The 23,133-nt window shown below is 33.8% G+C and overlaps 3 protein-coding genes and 1 pseudogene across 3 annotated transcripts; 1 reads left to right on the top strand and 3 right to left on the bottom strand.

The window, feature by feature from the left end:
* Window positions 1–601: 601 nt before the first annotated feature.
* LOC109158950 lies at window positions 602–5,179 on the bottom strand (annotated as a pseudogene).
* A 3,237-nt stretch (window positions 5,180–8,416) lies between these two features.
* On the bottom strand, window positions 8,417–11,019 carry LOC109158951 (equilibrative nucleotide transporter 3-like). Its single transcript, XM_019306892.1, has 9 exons — window positions 10,588–11,019; window positions 10,402–10,506; window positions 10,100–10,255; window positions 9,880–10,023; window positions 9,680–9,785; window positions 9,398–9,573; window positions 9,144–9,301; window positions 8,735–8,993; window positions 8,417–8,645 (listed from the first exon to the last, which is right to left on the bottom strand). Exons 1-9 carry the CDS (start codon window positions 10,633–10,635, stop codon window positions 8,535–8,537), a joined length of 1,263 nt encoding a protein of 420 aa, XP_019162437.1. The 5' UTR covers window positions 10,636–11,019; the 3' UTR covers window positions 8,417–8,534.
* Window positions 11,020–15,543: 4,524 nt separating this feature from the next.
* LOC109158953 lies at window positions 15,544–19,027 on the top strand. The gene is made up of 2 exons (XM_019306894.1): window positions 15,544–16,965; window positions 18,858–19,027. The coding sequence occupies exons 1-2, from the start codon at window positions 15,729–15,731 to the stop codon at window positions 18,860–18,862; spliced, it is 1,242 nt and encodes a 413-aa protein (XP_019162439.1). The 5' UTR covers window positions 15,544–15,728; the 3' UTR covers window positions 18,863–19,027.
* On the bottom strand, window positions 17,263–19,721 carry LOC109158954. Its single transcript, XM_019306895.1, has 5 exons — window positions 19,251–19,721; window positions 18,745–18,808; window positions 18,204–18,368; window positions 18,060–18,125; window positions 17,263–17,883 (listed from the first exon to the last, which is right to left on the bottom strand). Exons 1-5 carry the CDS (start codon window positions 19,541–19,543, stop codon window positions 17,656–17,658), a joined length of 816 nt encoding a protein of 271 aa, XP_019162440.1. The 5' UTR covers window positions 19,544–19,721; the 3' UTR covers window positions 17,263–17,655.
* Window positions 19,722–23,133: the final 3,412 nt, after the last annotated feature.

The raw sequence follows: 23,133 nt of genomic DNA, 5'->3' as shown, positions 1-23,133 counted from the left end.
ATATACTGTTCGGAAATACACCATTGGGGGTGGTGAGTTATATGGTGTATTTTTTTGAGTCTGTTGTGTATTTTGTGATGTTTTATTACATTTCATTGTGGTGTGTTTTTATTACACTGTTGGTGCATATTGTTAACACTGTTGGTATATTCTGGAATTCCGCTGCACCGCCGCACTGGAAGACCCCGCCGCATTTGAACTTTATTATTATTATATATATATATATATATATACACACACACACACACACACACACAATTATTTTTTTAAAAAAATTAATATAACTAAGATTTTAATATTTAATTTTAATATTGGGCATATATTTTTTGCGCATCGCGCATATAAAATACTAGTATAAAATATATAACCTAATGTGCAACGAATTTTTGTATACCTTGTGGTCTAGTGGCATAAAGTGATTCTTCCAAATGAGAGATCACTCTTTGTGCTTCAATATATTGAGAAAATAGCTATGTATTGACTCTTTGTGCTTCAATAGGTTGAGAAAGTAGCTATAAACTACATTGTAACAGAGTCAGTAGTAATAAAAAATAAAATATAAAATATATAACTCTATTAAATACAAAATAACACAGTACAATTTCATATAAATATTTTAAAGATTTTTTTCTAAAATTATGGAGTAAACTGTACAAACAACCCAATTTCAAAAGTCTTCGCTTCAGTTTTGCAGCACACAAACAAATTATTAGAGTCCAAACTTGTGTTTCTATGTTAATTCACCCGACCTATTCACACATGTTTCCACCTACGATTAAGAAACACTCATTTTGAACATTTTTTAAATAAATAATGTATAGTGATATTTTTGTAAATAAAATAATATTTTTATTTTTGTTATTTATAAGTATATTTCTTTTGAAAGTAATCAAGATGGTATATATTAGAGATGAGCTGAAATAGAGTTATGTGAGATAACATCTCAATACATAGCAGTAGTCTGATAAAAAATTAAAGATGCTAAGGTATAAGCTATTAAATTACTTGATTTAGGAACAAAACTAATAAAACAACAATCAAAATAAATAATAAAAGACTTGCAACTATCAATGACATAAGTATATCATTCCCTATTTTATTAATACTAATTGGGCATTAGTACTAGTAATTTTTTTAAAAATTAATATTTGTTGGACCCCATCCACTAGAGTATATGTAGGAAAAAGGAAGAGTTTTTCCTACGTTCAAATGTCACCATTGATAATTGGTTATGCCGCGCATAATCAATTGGAGGGTGAGAATGTTATTCATATTATGTTCTTAATAATTTTCGAACAAAATGATACCTATATATAAATGAAATTTTTTTGAAGTATCGATAACTAATTTATAACTGGTCTTATAATTGCATAAATAGTTGCATACATTCTATGTGTGTTGTCATGCATGTGTTATCACAAAATATTTAAAAGAAGGAATAAGGTTCAAATTGGCCACTGAACGTAACCTGAAAATGCAATTAGGCCACTGAACGAAAAAAAAGTACAATTAGGCCATTGAACACTCAAAAAATGTGCAATTAGGTCACTGAACTCTCCAAACGTATGCAATTTTACCGGATAGCAGGTTACCATCAATTTTAGCAGGTTACCTGCTTACGTGGCAGCTTAGTTGGCATTTTTAATAATTTTTAAATAATTTTTAATAATTAATTTTAATAATAAATTTTATTAAAAAATTGGAAAAAAATTAAATAAAAAATAAAATAAAGTCGTTTTTATTTTTTAATTTTTTTTTTAATAAAAAGTTATTGTTAAAATTTATTAAAAATTAATTAAAATTTATTAAAAATGCCAACTCAGCTGTCACGTAAGCAGATAACCTGCTAAAATTGAGGGTAACCTGCTATCAGGTGAAATTGCACATTTTTTGAGTGTTCAGTGGCCTAATTGCACTTTTTTTTTTTCGTTCAGTGGTCTAATTGCACTTCCAGGTTACGTTCAGTGGCCAATTTGAACCGTATTCCTTAAAAGAAAGATTTACACACAATGTCACAATAAGAAAAAGGATATTTACTTTGAGAGTTTGAACTTAAGTTTTCTTTATTTGTTCGGCGTGGGCCCGGTTGGCCGAGTTCAGCTCCTGCTCGATTCGAGACGTGACGCTATGACTTACCATGGAGAGATGTAGTTAAATGGTTAATATCCACATGCTTATCACCAATTGGTTTTGAGTAAGATATGACAACCAAGTACCATAGAATTCACTTCTGACATTCGCAGGATGGGTGACCCTGGGAAGTGAGCATGTGTTGTGTGTCTATTAGTTAAATGTTATTTTGTATTTTTTTTTTTTGGGTAAAAATGTAGTTAACCATTATAATTTATTTTTGATATTAGACAAAAAATAAATATAAATATTTTTAACACAAATTCAATAATTTACAAGTGGAATCACAAAAAATCAAAAGATAAAATGCACACAAATGTCACAATATAAGAAGAAGATATTACGTTTGAGAGTTTGAACTTATGTTTTCTTTATTTTTGCTTTTTTTTTTTGATAATTTAAATTTTTTGACTTTGTCAAATTATATGCTAAAGTCTATGAACACATCCCCGGGCTCATTGGTGGTAAATTGAGCTAATATAGTTTTGAGATTTAATACCAAACTGTACACTAATACACACATTAGCCAAAACCAAACCCATATCACCAATGTTATTGTACACTTTTGTGCACATGCATGTGATGGAGCCCAACCAAAATCCAAATCGCCAATGTTCATGGCAAGAATCAAACTCAACCCTGTCGTTCAAAACAAGTCTTACGAAGAATTTTTCATATACTAGATAAATAATTGTGGATAGTTGTTTTTAGTTTTTTACCCTAGAGCGTTGAAATGCATCATACTTTAAGTTTAGTAGTTTTGCATCCCCCAAATGAGTCACAAAATAAAAAAGGCCTTTTATATATGTATATATATATAAACAAAATCATTCTTTGTAAAATTTAGATTACAAAACACACTGAATAACTATAATATAATCTATAATTGTTTTTTCTTCAAAAATCACTATTATTGTCAATTTGCCATAACCAATCAAGAGCCACACCAGAAAATACGCCAAAAACAAGACATAGCACTAGAATGTTACCAATGCATTTGCCTCCGGTCCCTATCAACAAGAATAGGAAGAGGATTAGTTTTGATGATGAACAGAGAATTGGTTAATTGTCATTAACACAAGTCAATCAAGACTTAGAATAACCCACCTTGTAACCTTTTGGAGCAGTAGTGAGGACACATACAATGAGATAACCATTTGTTAGTCCAAGGAAAGATACGAGCATGATCATCCATCCCTGGTCGCCATATTTAGCAGTGAAATAGAAACACGGGATGAGCAAGAAACGCGATAATGTTGCTATCATTAGCCCCTTCCTGGATTTCAACTCAACTTTCTTGATGAGGGGAATGTATCTTGATATGAGATCGCAGAGATTGCACAATGTGACCAGAACAATAGGATACCTGCAATGGGTATGTGTATATATATGTCAAGTTGAGACTTATAAAGAGCATGAAGAAACTCAAGGATTAGCTGCCACTAGTAAATCTTTGAAAATCAGCCATAGTTACCATGAGCCTAGGTTGTGGGTTCCAGTATTCTCGTATAAAAATCCAGGGAAAATAGACAAAGTTACAACATATACGAGGTAGATGTCCAATGCATAATCAATGTTTTCCATGAACAACTTCTTTTTGCTCAGTCTCTCCACCTGCTTAGCATCATCAACCTATGCAGACAGTGGAAGTTATATATCAAAATCTGAAACAAATAGCAAGAACTTAAACTTGTTTGATCAAGATGGAAGTTTTCAGTACATTTTCACTTGGTGTGGCTGTGATGCCAGCTGCAGCTAAATCTGCTGCAACAGTTTTTGATCCCTCTGAAGCTGCCTTTGCGCGATAGTATTTCACGATTGGTAACTTGGGGAAGACAAATGCATAAAGAATAATGCATAGGAATTCAAAGAATGTCGAAATTGCCAGGAATAAGACTGCAGAAGCCATAATGGAAAGTTGTAAAATAGGATTCGAAGTTAAAATTTCAATCTCTGTTGTGAGGGGCTGAAGAGAAGCACATACTAACTCCTTTCCGAAGACCATTATTGGAGTGTTCAAAAGATGCTTTTGTCACTAGCCTCAAGCAAGCAGTCAATGTCCCTGAAGCAGCTAAACCAGCTAAGTATGACTGCGACGCAAGGTGAGAAATTAACAACCTCAACTATAAACCACAAAGTTGGATTGAGAAACCAGGAATTCGACGAAGAATCTGGAAACATACTTGGATGAATTCAGGACACATGAAAGACAGGTCCCCAATAACTCCACCTTTAACATGGGCATCTGCAACTCCAAAAGATGCAACAATAACACAAATTCCTATGTAATTTACGAGCCCACCCTTCCCTGATGTGCCTAAATCCAACTACCAACAAATATGAGTTGAATCAGTTTGGAAAAATTAAAGATGACAGCAGTGATGATGACAGTAAAAGGGCCAAGCTGAAGATACCAGTAAGAGAGCAAATGTGCTCAAGAAGAATAGTATATATCCTGCTAAATTTCTCTTCCTTGTATTCAGCTTTTCACCTTTATATGCAAGAATTGCAATTGTTCCAATTGCAAATGGTTGATACACCAGGGGAAGCACCCTAGAAGGATGGTATTTCTTAATGGCAAAACAACAACAACAAACAACAAACATAATACTCAGTAAAACATCATACAACACTTAACCAAACATAAAGCTGGAGATTCATTCAGAAAGACAAAGGGATTCTCACAGGAAACAATTGATAATAGTAATCTCCTATTGTCAGTAAGCTACTCCAAGATACCAGAGTTCCAAGTCCAAGAATCCAACACACTACTATGGCACTCGGTTTCCCCTTCAATTAAAAAAAAAAATCACATTTTCAAGTTTCAACCCAACGGAAAAAGAAAGAAAAACCAGAAAACATCACGACATGACCCCAAGCCTCGTTGGGTTTCTGCTTGATTCATCAATGGGAATAGTCATGTCTGTGTATTTGCTCTGCTACAACCAAAAAAAAAACAAGGAAAATGTGTTTCTGAGCAATATACTTAGATGAACAGAAAGAGATGGAGAGCAAATGCGTGCACTTCTGATGTGAATGTAAACGCTATAATTATAGCAGGAGACAAATATAAGATTGAAAAAGAGATGAGTCTACCTCGGTATGGCCGCTGTACAGTCTTGACTGCAAAGTGTGAATTAAATATTCTGCAGCGAGTTAAAGATTCCAATGCATTCGATAATCTTTCTCTCCTCGATCATATGAATCTCTTATGAATCATTGATGATTAATGGCAGGACCCATAATTATGTTTATGTTTGGCCACCCTGACCCTTATCCGTACTCGTGAAGACGATAGGCCATAGCCGCCATACACCGTATTGAAGGAGAGAGATAATAAAACAAATAATTAGTGGGAAAAAAGGGAACAGAAAGTGGTGCAAAAGCAATATTGGTGCAAAAGCAAAATCATATTAAAAAAGAACTGTTATTTTAAGGCTGGGTTAAATAATCCAAATATAATATACAAATGTGAATGTTAGGGTAGAGAAAAATGGACAATTAATAAATATATGCAGAATTGCACGCACAGCAGAGAGAGTTTTTTTTTTTTTTTTTTTTGATGATATGATGATGGATGCGTGAAAAGAAGGAAACATAACTTCCAATGGTGTCATCTAACAGAGTTCAAGTAGCAGCTGGGTTTTATCGCAGAATTATTCATTGTCAAGAAGTTGATCGTAGAACATGATATACAGTATAATCTATGATGCCTTCGGACTAAATCCCAAAAAGTATCTAAGAAATTGATTCAACTGTTCTTAAAAGCTAAGAATTTTGTATCTATCTTTGGTACTTCAATAGACCACATATATATGTGCATATTCTTATTCTTTATAAAAATGTATATTTGTGGACATGAATATATGTGATTTCAGGCTGGAATGAATATACACATATGGTGACGAGAAAAATACGCAACCTATCTAAATGTGTGCATTGAGTAAATCTTGTCTTGTGACCTAGTCGACAAAGAATCATAAGAAGGTAAACAAGCCCACTCCCATTTAATTAAAACCTTCTGATTACAAAGTCAAAAATTCGATCAATTTGATTTCATCATCCACACTTATTATACTTTTGTTTATTGAATGTAGTGAGTTGGTGATATATTTATTTATCACACTCAAAATTTTATTTTATTTTAAGTTCAAATATACGAAGTAAGACTGTAACTCTGTAAGAGTATCTTCCTTAGAGCATTCACATCAGTTGGGGAGATTTGGGGATAATGTAAGAGTGATTAGGAAAGAGAATGGAAGAAGGGGAGGAAAAAAAAAACTAAAAACCAAAAAAAAAAAAAAAAACAAAAACAAAAGGTTTAGGCGCGCTTGACGCGCCCGTGTGGGCGGCTGCTGTGCGCGAAACGCGCACAGCGGGCCATGTTCCTTACTTTTTTTCTTCTTCTTTTTTGTCATTCTCTTCAACTTTGCAAGGCAATTCTTCCCAACTTTATTTCTTCCCCACATTTGATATTATTCCCACTCAAGAGAATGAATCTGATATTATCTTTCAAATATCTACAGATGTAGATGCTCTTAAAGTTATAAGTCAAAAACTGAACAATTTTTAAGATTTAGAAAAGAGTGAAAAAAAAAATTACTCCGGTTTCCGTACTATGTACGAGTATAATATAGATTAAAAATTGCTTGCCCGCAGATAGCTCTCAATTATTAATTAATAATTTGTTGAAAAATTCTCTTCAAAAAAAAAATAAAATAAATAATTTGTTGAAAATTTTGAAGAAAAAAGAAACAAAATAATATCTCAAAAACATATATAACATGAAAAAACAAAGGAGAAGTCTACAACATAAATATAATATTTTCAACTCATTTTAATTTTTTTTAGGTGACGTGGTGTTAGAAAAATTACTATTTTTGAAATGTTTTTAAAAGAAAATAAAAATGAATTATATTACTAACCCTCTCAAACATTGTGCCTTCCTCTATTTTAAAATAGAAATAAGAGTCAAATATGCCATTGAAATACACACTAAATTACAATTTGATCATCGAACTTAAAAAATTACAATTAAGTCCCTGAATAATACAAACACATGCAATTAAATAAAAAATAACCTGTTTATTTGTTGATGGTTGACGTAACGGTTATCAAATTAAAAAATAATTTTTTATTTTAATAATTTTAAATTTAAATTAAAATTATTTAAAAAAAAAAAAATCCTACTCGTGCCTTCGTCTCTTGCAACCTGGAGACAGACCTGCTAGTTTTTTTTTTTTTTTTAATTATTTATTAATAATTGTAATTTTAAATTAAAATTATTTTTTTAATCTAGTAATCGTCATGTTAGCCATCAACGGGTAAATAAGCCAATTTTAGTTCAATTGCATAATTTTGTATTATTCAATGACGTAATTGTAATTTTTTTTGAGTTTGATGATCTAACTGCAATTTCGTGTGTAGTTTGATGATCTATTTGACACTTATTCCTTTAAAATATTGTGCCTTATGCTTAAAGAGTTATTATTATTATTATTATTATTATTATTATTATTATTATTTTACAAAAATGTACTGCTCAGCTCAGTTCCATCATCTTGACACTCTTCCTTATCATCTCTAAATAAAGAAATTGCAATTAACCAAGTAAATTTTTGGTTACACTGGCCGCAAGTAAGCTGCCCTAGGCAGAGGAGGACCGCGCGTGTTATTATAACCGTATTACAAAAATGTATTTATTATTATAACCGTATTACAAAAATGTATATATTATTATAACCATTTAGTTTCAATTCTTTACCTTTTTTTCTCATTATTTTATCTTCACCACAAAATATTTTGTATTCCCATTTATAATTACCATATTCGTCTAGTGTGCATAGTTCGTGCAATATTTGTGCATCATCCATTCATAGTTCACAGCGCATGCGTCGAGTTTGCAATAATTTATACATACATATATTAAGTACTACACCGTATTATATTTTTGGTGCATAGTCAATAAAGATTCAAAACAACTCCACATTTACCTTACTGTTGAAAACAAGTCTTAAGTGAATCTTCTCATCCACTAAATCAATAATTGTGGATAAATGTTTTTACTCTAGAGAGTTGAAACATATGATAATTTGAGATTAACAATTTTGCATTTGCCAAATGAGTCACAAAATAAAGAGTAATACTACACATACTCTCATTTTTTACTCTATTTAATTTTATACTCCCTACGTACATGGCACACTTGATTCATCCAGAAAAATATGGGCTACAATTTTTTTTTTTTTCTTTTCATCTTCCTCTAATAAAAACAAAACACATGTTCAGAGTTTTAGTCCTTGGAGTCCACGTATCATTTTTCATAAAGAAAATCATTCTTTGTAAAATTTAGATTACGAAACATACTGAATAACACTATAATATAATCTATAATTGATTTTTCCTCAAAACCCACTATTACCAATTAGCCACAACCAGTCTAGAGCCACACCAGAAAATATGCCAGAAAGAAGACACAATACTAGAATGTTACCCAATGCATTTGCCGCCGGTCCCTATCAACATTAGGGGATTAGTTTTGATGATGAATATATAATTGGGTGATTGGCATTAACATAGTCAATCAAGATTAAGAGCAACTCACCTTATAACCTTTGGGAGCAGCAGTAAGGACACAGACAGTGAGATAACCATTTGTTAGTCCGAGGAAAGATACGAGCATGATCATCCATCCCTGGTCGCCATATTTAGCGGTGAAATAGAAACACGGGATCAACAAGAAACGCGATAATGTTATTATCATCAGCCCCTTCCTGGATTTTAACTCAAGTTTCTTGATGAGGGGAATGTATCTTGATATGAAATCCCAGAGATTGCACACTGCGACCAGAACCGTAGGATACCTGCAATGGGTATATATGCTTGAATCAATCAGCAGTAAGAACTTGAATACAACAGTCAATTTTATCTGTCAAGTTGAGACTTATAAAGATCATGAAGAAAAACAATGATTAGCTGCAACTAGTAATTCATTGAAAATAAGGCATAGTTACCATGAGCCAAGGTTGTGGGTTCCAGTATTCTCGTATAAAAATCCAGGGAAAATCGACAAAGTTACAACATATACGAGGTAGATGTCCAATGCATAATCAATGTTTTCCATGAACAACTTCTTGTTGCTCAGCCTCCCCACATGCTTAGCATCATCAACCTGTGCTGGTAATGGAAGTCATATATCAAAATCTGAAAGAAATAGCTAGCTAGAAGCCAATAACTTAAACTTGTTCAAGATGGAACTTTTCAATACACTTTCACTTGGTGTGGCTGTGATGCCAGCTGCAGCTAAATCTGCTGCAACAGTTTTTGATCCCTCTGAAGCTGCCTTTGCGCGATAGTATTTCACGATTGGTAACTTGGGGAAGATGAATGCATAAAGAATAATACATAGGAATTCAAAGAACGTCGAAACTGCCAGGAACAAGACTGCAGAAGCCATAATTAAAATACTTTTCAAAGACTAGTATGTATGGGTTTCTAAAATAGGATTCAAGATTAAAATTTCAATTTTTATTGTGTAATAAGCACATACTAACTCCTTTCCGGAGACCATTACTAGAGTGTTCAAAAGCTGCTTTTGTCACTAGCCTCAAGCCAGAAATCAGTGTCCCAGATCCAGCTACACCAGCTAAGTATGACTGCAATGCAAGGTGACAAATTAACAACCTCAACTATAAACCCCAACAATTGGATTGAGAAACCAGGAATTCGACGAAGAATCTGGAAACATACTTGGATGAATTCAGGACACATGAAAGACAGGTCCCCAATAACTCCACCTTGAACATTGGCATCTGCAACTCCAAATGATGCAACAATAACACAAATTCCTATGTAATTTCCGAGCCCACCCTTCCCTGATGTGCCTAAATCTAACTACCAACACATGGGAATTGAATCAGTTTGGATAAATTAAAGATGACAGTAAAAAGTCCAAGCTGATCAAAGATACCAGTAGGAGAGCAAATGTGCCCAAGAAGAATAGTATGTATCCTGCTAAGTTTCTCTTCCTTGTATTCAGCTTTTCACCATTATATGCAAGAATTGCAATTGTTCCAATTGCAAATGGTTGATACACAAGGGTGAGCACCCTTGAAGGATGGTATTTCTTAATGGCAAAACAAGAACAACAAACAACAAACAACAAACAACAAATATAATACTCAGTTAAAATCATAAAACATTTCACTAAACATAAATTTTTCCGGAGATTCAATCCGATCGAGAGACAAATTAAAGAGATTATATTCTCACAGGAAACAGTTGATAATAGTAATCTCCTATTGTCAGCATGCTAGTCCAAGATACCAGAGACCCAAGTCCAAGAATCCAGCATACTACCATGGCACTTCGTTTCCCCTGCAATAAAAAATCTTTTTATTTCACCAATCACGAAAAAAAAAAACCACATTTTAAAGTTTCAAAACAGCAGGAAAATACCTCAAGCCTGGTTGGGCTTCTACTTGATTCATCAATGGTAATAGTCATGTCTGTGTATTTGCTCTGCTATAACAAGGAAAATGTGTTTCTGAGTAATATACTTAGATGAACAGAATTGTAAGAGAGAGCAAATGCGTGCACTTCTGATGTGAATGTAAACGCTATACTTATAGCAGGAGAGAGACTGCAAAGTGTAATTATATATTCTGCAGCAACTTAAAGATTCCAATGCCTTCAATAATCTTTCCCTCTATCATAGGAATCTTTATGAATCATTTGATGATCAATGGCTGTTCCTTAAACTTGTCAACTGTGAATGTTATTTGACAAATAGTCTGTATATAGAAAAACCACATTTTTACTAAAAATCGACTTGTCAACCATGATTTTGGACCGCTGTTTTTAGTCCCCGGAGTTGAAATTTGGCTGCAGATTTCTATTTCAGCAAAGTTGTAATGCAATAGTTAATTATTTTCATAATGAAAAATTATAAAAAAAAAAAAAAATATTTGTATGAATTTGATGGGCGATTAAATAAATAAAATTTGACAGGAACCGTAATTATATATATGTTTATGTTTGGCCACCCTAAACCCTACTCGTGAATAGGGGTGTGAGTGAATATAATTTTTGGTAAATTGCTCATATTTGTTTGGTAAGTGTTGTTTAATGAACATAAATGAACAAATTTTTGAGCAATTAAGCTCGTTTATTAATCTTTATGGACACACTTGTTTAGTGTTTGTTTAATAGTGTTCACAAACAGACTCGTTTAATAATGCTACTTTTGAACTTATTTGTATTATTTTTATAGTTTTAATGAGATTTGTTTAATTATTACTTGTGAACATAGATTATTCGTTGTTATGAACAAATTATGATCATGAACATGTACCTGTGTTTGTTTGTTTAGCATTCGTGAACAAAGTGACATTCGCAAACATTAATGAACACTAACAAACGAGTACGAACGCAAACATTCTAAAAATCTTAACAAATAAATACAAACATGTTATGTTCGTTCATGTACGATTCATTTACAACCTTACTCGTAAAGAAGATAAGTCATAGAATAGTCATACACCGTATTGAAGGAGAGATAATAAAACAAATAATTAGTGAGAAAAGGGTTAAAAAAAGTGGTACAAAAGCATTGTTTGCCTTTCATATATGTCAATATCATATTAAAAAAATTGTTAGTTTAAGGTTAAATCATCCAAATATAATATACAAATGTAAATGATTGGGAGAGATAAATAGACAATTTAAATAAGAAAAAAAAATTGTATGATCGAATATCTTTTACATAAGATAATTATTCCAATATAATTGCCTTACAATCATGCATGCTGAAAATTCTATTTTACGACTTCTTAGAATATCTCCATTTTATTTTTAATATATATTTCAATATAATTGTCTCTTTAACGTTCTTAGTTTGAGTCAATCACTATAAGTAACCTAAATTAATTTATAACATTGTGATCTTTTATTAATAGAGAGTCACAACTCACAAGACAGATTTTACTTAATACACACTCTCAAATAATATTTGCAATTTTTCTCGTTACTCATTCCTCAAATCTCTACTCACTACTGGAAATTTTGAAATTTTTGACCACCTGAAATTGATCTTAAATCAAGTCGAAAGTCTTGTTCCGACCACTTTTGATATCCGGAAAAACCTTTGTTGTTATTTCCGACCACTTTTTAATTTCAACTTGATTTAAGATCACTTTCAGATGGTCGGAAATTTCATAATTTCTAGTAGTGACTTCAGGAGGCCTCAGTAACTTCAATATTCTCATTAATAAATTAAAGATGTCAATTTAGATGTGTGATACTGTGATAGCACATTTATGGTGTCAGTGTATTTTATTTTTGGTGATATTATATGTTGTATATATATTTTTTTTGGATAGATATATTTAATTTTATTAAATATAGATAGAAGATATATAACTCTATTAAATACAAAATTACAAAGTACAACTTCATATGTCAAGCACCTTGTGCTCAATTGGCTCCTTGATAACTCTCCTTCAGAGAAAGTCATAGACTCACAGGATTGAATCCCTCTTTGGGCTACAACACTTGCATATATTAGGCGATGTGAAGTCAATTTACTTTCTTCAATTTCTCACATTAAATTTTATTTTTTGTTATTGCATTTGTTGCAATTACATTATCATTATTGATAGAAAATTAAGTTGTAAGTTAATCACGTTTAACCATAAAAATTTTTGACTATTTAATTGTTATATCCTACTTAAAAATATATGTAGGGAAGAGAAGTTTGTGTCTCTTATTATTAGTGTAGTAATAAAGTAATAGAGGCCTTATAAAGTCAATTACAAAGGTGACTAGAATAATCAACCAAAGGATGCTAAGCTATTACAAAGAGTAGTGAGATGAAGATGTTAGAACTTACAATCAATTAGATTATTTGTTGTTTATTGTAAACTAAATCGAGTAGCTTAGCTTAATTATGCCATTATGATAATTTGTAAGTGGACCAAACGTGACAAACTTTAATTATTTGGTGAATGTAGTTATTCAATCAAATGACACATTAATATTGTCAAACTATGGTGGCCTATAGTCCTATAATAATGTCATAGCGCATGCATGGTAGACGGAGGTCGGCCTAATGTAATTCTCCCGATTAAGACAAGTTGATCTAATACTTTAGAATCGAGTTTAATCTAGCGAGTTTATTATTTTAATTACTGATACAATCTTCTAACCCTCTAGAATAAAGGAAGGGTGATATAGAAAGCACATATGAGAACATTTTTTTATTGGACCGACATCAAACTTATTCTTTGGACCCTTGATGTGACCCATTATAAGTTTTAAACTACATTCTTATCAACATGCATGAGTATCACTAAGTATAATATTACATTCACTTTAAAAAAAAAAATCTATTAATATACCATATTCTAATTGATTTTTTTTAAAAAAAAAAACAAACAAAACAAAACATAACTTTTTTTTTTTATTATTGAAAGGATGAATATATTAATATGAAAAATATATATACAACAAGGCCAACAAATAAATACATCTTAAGGGAGGTTAAATTAGCCAACAAAAAATAAGCATGCATATTTACCTATATATCCTAACCAAAAGAACTAGTAGTAGTAAATAAAGAAAATTAGCGTCTAAATAAGAGTTCCTATGTCAAGCACTTTGTGCTCAAATGGCATGTAGACATGAAGTGACCTCTCCCATGTAGGAGGTCATGAGATCGAGTTTCAGTGAAGACATTATTGACTCTGTGTATTTCATTAGGTTAAGAAAATATGTTTGAACAGATACTACAATGTAATAGAGTTACTAGCATTAAAAAAAAAAAAAAGAGTTTCCAGCTTTCCACTTCTTACAATAGCCAACAATTATTTGCTTTAGTATAGTCATCAATCATGCTCCACGTACATATATATTTCTAACAATTCAATTCAAGCTGTTGGGGAGTCAAGAGAGAATCATTAAACAACTTTCGATTTCTTGTCCTCCACAACCAAAGTGGTAAAAACATATTTTAGCTTTGTCCTCCTTGTGAGCAATCCCTTAATTGTTAATGAAAAAATATTCTTCTATCAATCCCTTATAATTGTTTATTAATTATGTTGCGTTTTTAGTCTCTCTGTTAGTAAACTATTTTTTATGAGTTTTTTAAAATTAAAAAAAAAAATTAGAATCAATAAACATGGTTAAAGTTTCACTCTCTTCATGTGTAACATTATTTTTAGCAATGAATATTGACTCTAAATGATAAAGTTAACCTTATATGTTAATGGAGTATGACAATTATGTAATACTAAGGACTACAAGTTCAACATTATGAACAATTAATGTGCTAAATTTGTTTAAATCAATTAATATGGACCAAATTTTGAAAAATGAAACAATTTAGGCACCAAAAGTGTGATTTTCTCATTAAGCTATATCAATACCTTCTCCTAAAAGATTGAATCCCCAATTTCAATGGCTCCCCACATCCCGATCCGACAGAACGTTTGGAATAATGTAAATCACGGTAACTCAATGACCCAACAGACAGAGCCAAATATGTCGATGCCCACTTTGGATTAAATCTCATCTGTCCACTTTGAGCATAATCTCCACACTACTGCGACTAAATTTCGTACTTTAATTTTTTCTCTTAAGTACTATTTATTGAATTATTGAGCTAAGCTCGTGCAGTCAGCTATACCAATACCTAGAAAATGGGCATGTAAAGAGTTTTAAATCCTTTATTCTAAAAGGAATAACAACATTCATTATCTTTCAAATTTTTTTAGCAATATACTTTATTTTTGATCGATTGCGTTAACTAGCTGTCGAGTACTTGTGTTAATTTATCATCCATGAGATTTCATTCTCTAAAAGTGTTTTTTTTTTTTTTCCTTTTGTTTGTATAATGCAGAATTATATTGTGGCACTACTTGGAGTTTAATACTGGATTTTGGGTAACACAAGTGTAAAAGTTGACATACATACATTTCAAGTTGGGTGGGAGCCACACTGCATGTTGAAATGATTTGATTGGTTGATATAAGAGGCAGCTTTTTCTATATGCTTCAAATTAAAGTGTCCTTATCGGCTTATCCATAAAGTGATTCAATCACCGCCCACCGTTGAATAAAAAATAATGGTGCCTACTGCATACCGCACCTATCTACTCTGTTTCACCATTATTTTACTCCATCTTTCCTTATATGCACATTATATATGACATGATGAATCTATGGACTATCAACAATGCACCATTGTTGTGACACTAATATATATGTAACTACGAAATAATAGATAAACTGTTTGGCGTGGGTCAAGTTGAGCGAGTTCAGCTCCAAGTATAACTTTGTAGCTTATCATGGAGGGATGTGATTAAATTATTAAATGGTTAATATTCATCTACTTATCATTAAATTAGCGGAACAATTCCTGGTGGTATGGTCTTGCAAGAACAAGATGAACTAGCTAGTTAGAATGCATGGAGGCCATGTTGAGATGGAATTTACGCTAACAGTACCTGCTACCCTAACCCCATTATATTCCGTGAGCCCACTATTTTTACAATATATATACCCCAATATTCTTGATTCTCCCTCCACATTCTAATTACAGTGATGGCGGCTCTCCATCTTGCAACCGAGAATGGTTCCAATACTTCCACTCCGCGCTCGTACCGAGACGACGGCGCCGCCGCCTCCATGCAAGCGCAACCGTCGCCGCCGGTGCGCTTGATGTGCAGCTTCGGCGGGAAAATCCTCCCCCGTCCTTTCGACAATCAGCTGCGCTACGTCGGCGGCGACACCCGCATAGTGGCGGTGGACCGTCGAACCAACTTCTCGTCCCTCGTCGCCAAACTGTCAAAACTGTCGGGGTTTGGGAATATGTGCTTGAAATACCAGCTCCCCAACGAGGACCTGGACGCTCTCATCACCGTCACTTCCGACGAGGACGTGGAGAACATGGTGGAGGAGTACGACCGGCTGCTGGTTCACGCCGCTCAGAAGTCGGCTCGGTTGCGGCTCTTCCTTTTCCCTAACGAAGCTGATCACTCCACGCCGGCTTCCGCCATCACCTCCATTCTCGACGGCTCGGCTAAGAGCGAGCAGTGGTTCATCGACGCGCTTAACTGTGAACCGGTTTTGGAGCGTGGACGGTCGGAGGTTTCCTCCGTCATTTCAGACCCGCCGGATTATTTTTTCGACAATTTGGATGACCGGCCTCGCGAGTTTAGGTTGAAGAATAAGAAGCTTTTGCATGACAATGTTTCGAATTCGGATCCGGGTTCACCCGCTCCGGTCGTTTCCTCCCCGTCGTTAACGGTTCCGCCTACCGTCACCGTCACCGTCATGCCGGATCTCCCACCCGTCAAAACAAAACCGGTTCCCGCCGTAGAATCCAAAGAAACGTCGACTGGAAATGTTTCCGAGCCGGTTCCACAACAGTCCGGGTACCCGGGAAGCCCGTTTTCGCATTATTCAAGACCGCAAGTGCAACCCGTACCCGTTTACTACGTGACGCCGGGTCCATTCCAGCCCGGAAATCCGATGCCCGTTGGCGCTCCATATATTCAACCACAATTCGCAGCCCGTCAAGGTCAAGTTCCGGTCGGGTTTTCTCATCCAGTTTCTAGCATAGCCCAATTCCAAGACGGCGGCGTTGGGCAAGCTAAGGCTTTGGACAACCATGAAATGTCTCAAAGGGTCGCAACCGACGGCGTGAATCTGCCGATGTTCCACGGGGTAAGAAACTCCGGAATTGCTCCAAGTTATGCGGCTGCGGTGGCCGCCGGCGGGGAAGAAATGCATGGACGACCAATTCTTGAAAGAAAAGTGGTTCGAAACTCCCAAGCATGACTAAGAGATTTAAAAGAATCTTTGGTCTGTTGATCAATCTTAGTTCTGAAAAATAATAATATATAAGATTGCTAACCATGTAGAAACAAAATAAAGAGTGGTAGATGGTATAAATGGACTATTGAATCAGTGTAATTTATCCATTCACTATTCTGTCTGTTATAGTGTGAAGATCCTGGAATGGTCTATATTGTAAGTGAAAGAAAGTTGGGTTAAAGATGGAATCTTTTCCTCTTTCTTATCACAAAGAATCTCTTTTTGGTGCCAATTGCAATTAATTTAAGAGAGAGTGTGATTTTTCCTAAACTCTACTTATTCATTCTTCTCATATATGTATGAAATACAGAATACAATATATTACAGAGGAGACATAGCCAGAGAGACTCCATTCACTAACACCTATTATCTTCTCTATATGAGGTCACAACTTACAATTGCATATTACCATACAACCTAACTATATACATTATAAAGCTGTGGCTACTCTAAGAATAAATGGACCTAAAACACAACAATTCATCTGTCTTCTGAGTGAGTTCCCCCATTGGAGTATTTACGACACGTCTAGTTCAATTCAAAACCAGAAAATGTCGTGTGGAAATCGAAGGCCATGATGCACATTTGCCAACCTAATTTCCATAATGTTTTTCCCCACACGAGGGATGCCCGAGCTCAGAATGAATATATATTAGGCAGGTGGAGATGGGTGTCCAACATCAGAAGCATTTGGTTGATTGGTGTCGTTTGGTGCTATGAGGGGAGCAATGGGTTCAGAGGACTTCATAGAGAGGACAGCGGGAGGATTTAATCCAAACAACGCCTTACCACCTACACAATAGCTTCCTACACATACTGTATCGCCTCTACCATGCCAGATGCCATCTTGGACATTGTTCATTTCCAACGTTCTTGCCTCCTGCTCCAAATTAGACTATAATAAATTAAAGAAGGGAAGTAGCTATAGCAACACTGAATAAAAAGAGCACATTAAGTCATCAAAGTGAGCTAAAACATGTTTTTCCATGATTGAAACGTGTGTCCATATATGTTGACTGTATGTTATATAAATCGATATTGAAATGGAGAACAGACCTGGCATAAGGTGCAGCATGGACAAATCAGATGGTAGACACAATCATCCAAAGAACTATCACTACCCTGCAGAATCAAACACAGAAATAATCACCAGAAAAATTAAGATATATTAGCATAGACCAAGGACGAAGAAACACATACCCTAATATTGAACTTCTTCCTAATTTGGGTTCGGTGGAACCCCAAATAAGCTCCAAGGGAGATTGTAAAGGCAATGGCTATATATAGGAAATAGTGTCTCTTGGTAATGGCGAATGCTAACATGTTTAGAAGGGCAATCACGAGAGCGACCATATAAATAAATCCCTGCAAAAAAAGGGCATAAATTAACCATCAATATACATAATAATTAGTAATGTATTAACAATATGAACACTCATGTTGACACAGTTGACTAGTTGCAGTCCACAAATATTCCCCAAAACGCAGAAGACCGTTTCTATCATCAAATTGCAGCTCATATCAAGCACTTTAGCATCAATAAATTTGAAGTCAAATTGACTAATTGTCTAGTGAAGTCCAAGGAACTATACTTCAATTTTAGAAAGATAGGTCCAAAGAACTATATTGACCATCAATATTATCCTTGTTCTGGCAAGTCAAGTGCAAATAGATATAGTAACATTTAATGCATAGAATAGCATACAGCTTCCAAGAATGATTGATATTGAAAAGTATTTACCTGAATTAAACCAGACCCAGAACCAGCCCGTTTCATGTTTTTCCCAAATCTGTAGCATGGACAACTGCAAGACAAAAATTCTAGTCAGCAATAGCCACAACCTCTAATTTAGGCATAACAGAACCAAAAACATTTTACATCAACTAACATATCAAATTCAGCAAAAGAATTGGATAGCAAGGCCAGAATCCTCCCAAACTGAAACCCAAATTGCTCAATTTTCTTAAGAAAGAAACAAAATTGCAAATCCCATAACTTTACCCAGTCTTTTCCATAATTGAAAGAGTGAAAAGGAATAATTGAATTTAAAAACAAATTAGATAAGGAGAGGATTCAGTCCCCAACTCTCTGCTAAACAACCCAATAGCCAATAATTTGCAGTTCTTCAACTGGGAATTGTGAAAGATTCAAGCTTTTAACAAAAGGCTAAAGAAACAAAAATTGGGTTTGAAATGAGGAATGGATTGAAGCAACAAAAACAAAAAAAGAAGGAAGCGTGTTGATACCAAGTGGATTGAATAGCGATTCGACGATCATCGAGACAATCATAGAGAAGCTCGCCTTCCCACATCCGGAAAGCCCCTCTCCCGTCTCCATTCCCGTATCCATACCCATCGATATCCTCTTCATCGTTCAAATCCACCAACTTCCCCCATTTCCCGTTCTGGGCCTGCATGGCCACCGTCGCGCACAGCACATCGAAATCCAACACAGCCACCCCTTCCAACAACCTCTCCTCCTCCTCCCCTCTGACATCGGCGCCAACCACGCCCTTCTCCAACGCCTCCATTTCCCCCATTCCTCCTCTTTCTCTCTCTTAAATTTATGCAGATAAAGATGAAGAGAGATACAGATGCAGAAATGGGGCGTGTAAACGATGACGATATTATGTATACAAAAGGCTGTATAATTATTAATTAGGTGAAGATATGGTGGCTGGAGAATGGCGACCCACCCTGTAAGCGTTTCCAGACAGGGGAGATTAAAAGCAGAGAGGGTAGGGATTTGGTTGGCGCGAGGAATAATGGTCAATGTTGACGTTCCAGCTGGCGCCACGTGTCATCGTAAATATAGGATTATGCTTTTTCGCCAATAATTTCACGAGGGAGAGAGATAATGACGGAGACAAAACTATTCCATTTTCCAACATCCCATGAATTAACGGTCAATTTTTTTTCTTTATTAACAGGAAATTAAATTACTATTAAGAATATATAATATATTGAGTAAATTTTTTACATTTAAAAAAATTTTGTATTATAAATTCAATTTAGAATGTATTAACAAAAAGCCGGTATTGTTGTATGAAAATCATATTTCATCTACATCTATTTAGTTACTCATTTTGAAATTTTAATGATTAAATTATTTTTACCCAAATATAAAATGTAGCACTATCAAATATCAATAACTTCGGTCACAAAAAGTCTGTACCGCCTACATTGAGACTTGAATCCACAACCTTTTATATGAAAAAGTAATTTGGTGTTAGCAGATCACAAAGGCCTTGACAACAATAATTAAAGATTAAATACTCTTTTGTGATAAAAGAAAAAAAGTCTGTAAGTTTATACATTTTATTATGAATTGGAGGATAGACATGATATATGGATGGACCAGGAGTCTAGGATTGTTGTTGGCTTCAATTAAACGGAAAAAAATGAAAAAAATAAAAAAAAATAGGGGTATGATACCGACCACATCACGGGATAGGCTAACGCCGTATTAGACTATTAGACAGCCAACTCTTATCTGTGGCGGCATCTAATCATCAACAATGCATTATTGTTTTATTTATATTTATTAATAATTATTACTCTGAATTACTAATTTATAAGTTTGAATTCTAAATTTAAAATTTTTTATGATTTTTATTCTAAAATTTGGTGATTAGTAAATGAGGTAAATCGCGAGCGCAATTTAATCGACTGAATTTTTATTTTTATTTCAATTTTTTTAGAATTTGAATTTTATATTTTGTAACGGTTAACAAAATAAAATTTATGAAAGTATTTGAATTGATCGATAAATTGAATTGTATACTGAAGCAATTATTAATAATTGATGCGTCTATCTGTGTGCGTTATGTTGGTGAACAAAGAGATAAGGTCTTAGTTGTCTGACCTTATCATGCTCATCTTATATTTTATTGCATTAAAAAAATCCAAAATTTTGTAATCTTAAAGAAAACCAAATTTAGAGTCAAGAATTTTATTTATTAAAAAAAACAAGTTGCACCCATTTACCCGTGGGCAATGTGAACTGAGAAGAGGTCAATATTGTAAAATATTGGCCAATTTCTCAACAACCCCACGTGGTTATAATGCCTATTTTTATTTGTATTTTTTGAATTCTTGCAACAACTCCATCAAATTGATCAGATTGTTAACTTGATAATCATACAATTAAAAATTTAATTCTCTGTGAAAGTAATTTATTGATATTTTTAGTTTTTTTAGTTTGAAATGAAATTTATCTCAATAATATTTAACTAATGCACATTTTCAATCAGTCACTTAAAAAAGTAAAAGTAATAAAGTAGGAAAAGCCACGGCGGCCACTTTATGAATGTGATTTGTACAGAAATCGCTTTCATTTTGAGGCCAAGTCAACTTGAATACACCGTCAATCAACTTGTCTGCCCATCTTTATCAGCCAACACTTTAATTTAAAACATATGTTATTCATATCTGATAAGTAGGGATGCCTGTAACAATGATTACCATACAAATAATCGCTTATAAAATTGAATGGCCTAAAACCCAGAACACCATGTCTAAATGGGTATTATATTACACTAAAATATGAAAGAAGCAGCTGAAGCATCCATTTTAAGCTGCTAAAAGTCCAGTCACCAATCCCACTAATAGCAGCTTTAGTGCACGATCTATCACAATTAAAAAAAAAGATTAAGCTTTATTGTGGTGCTTACTGAGCCAAATCCCATTCCATATCTCCAACTGGCTAACCAACATATATGGCAGGCTACCTGCAGATCACAGCCACAAACGCTTCCACTACTTGTGGTTTAGCGCCACTAGATTTGGCCAGCAACACCCAATTTTAAGTTGGTATAAAAGTTTGCACGAGAGTTGGTTGGCTTCGGTTTACTAGCTGCTATCTTGCATGAAGTATATATGTTAGAAAATGGGGACTCAAACTTTTCCTGGTATGGCAGCAGATGTCTAATGTTTCCTTCATGAAATCTAGCCTTTTCAGTACTAGTTAGGATCAAGCGCGCCACTAATTATTGAACTTGGCCCATTATCGATCTCGCCTACAAATTCCCCTTCTAGCGCCAGTCTTAACATATGTGACCTGGCTCTAATATATTAAGCGTTTACCATATGTCAAAAACTATAGCTTACAATGAAAGCGCAACTTTATTTCATTTCATTATAGGGAAAATGGCACTTTTTCCCCCTAAGTTATATACTTATAGCACTTTTTCCCCCTCAATTATTTTAAAAGTGGTGGTTTTTCCCCCTGATATATTAAATTGACATTTCTACCCTTAAAGTAAATATTTTATTTATTTTACTTCTCCAACAAATTATTGTGTATATGTAGCAATGACCACGGTTCGGTTCGAACTGAACTGGACACTATAGCAATCGAATTAAAAGTTTCCGGTTATGATTCAGATCTAGAATCCAATATTTAGATTTCAATTTATTAAATTTATGAACCAAAAAAACTGGATCATGAACCGTGAACCGGCGGTTTCGGATCCGGTTTGTGATTTTGAACCGTCTTTATTTTAAATTTTATTTTATTTTTTATTTTAAAATAGTCTAAATTCAACAATAAATGTATTTTATTTTTTCAGTTCGGAACATGAACCGACCATTTCGATTTGTGATTTTAATAAACTCTAAATATCGCGTTTTGATTCTAAATTGTAATTGGAATATTTTAGTTTGGTTGCTATAATATCTGTTTGGTTTGAACCAAATTATAGTAATAATTTGTTGGAGAAGAAAAATAAATGAAATATTTATTTTAAGGGTGAATATGTCCATTTAACATTTTAGGGGAGAAAAGATCCACTTAAATAATTCAGGGGGGAAAAGTGCTATAAGTATATAACTTAGGGGGAAAAAGTGCCATTTTCCCTTTCATTATATAAAGTCACATTTTCTAAAAGTAAAGTGCTGGACTATCTTTCATTCAATAATTTCTTAACCACTAATTATTGAATTTGAGATGTCTGCCCAAAAATACTCTTTAAAGGTCGTAAGGGTTATTATTACAGTTCGTTTGGTTCGCTGGAAAATATTTTGAAGGGAAATGGAATTGAAATTCTATGGAAAATAAATTCCAAGAAAATAGATTCAATTGTTTGGTTGGTGGAAAGAAATTACTGGGAATATGAATTCCATTGTTTGG

The sequence above is a fragment of the Ipomoea nil genome, unplaced genomic scaffold (assembly GCF_001879475.1).
Source record: "Ipomoea nil cultivar Tokyo-kokei standard unplaced genomic scaffold, Asagao_1.1 scaffold2826, whole genome shotgun sequence".
NCBI classification, from domain to species: domain Eukaryota; kingdom Viridiplantae; phylum Streptophyta; class Magnoliopsida; order Solanales; family Convolvulaceae; genus Ipomoea; species Ipomoea nil.
This window is presented reverse-complemented; position numbering and strand designations above follow the sequence as displayed.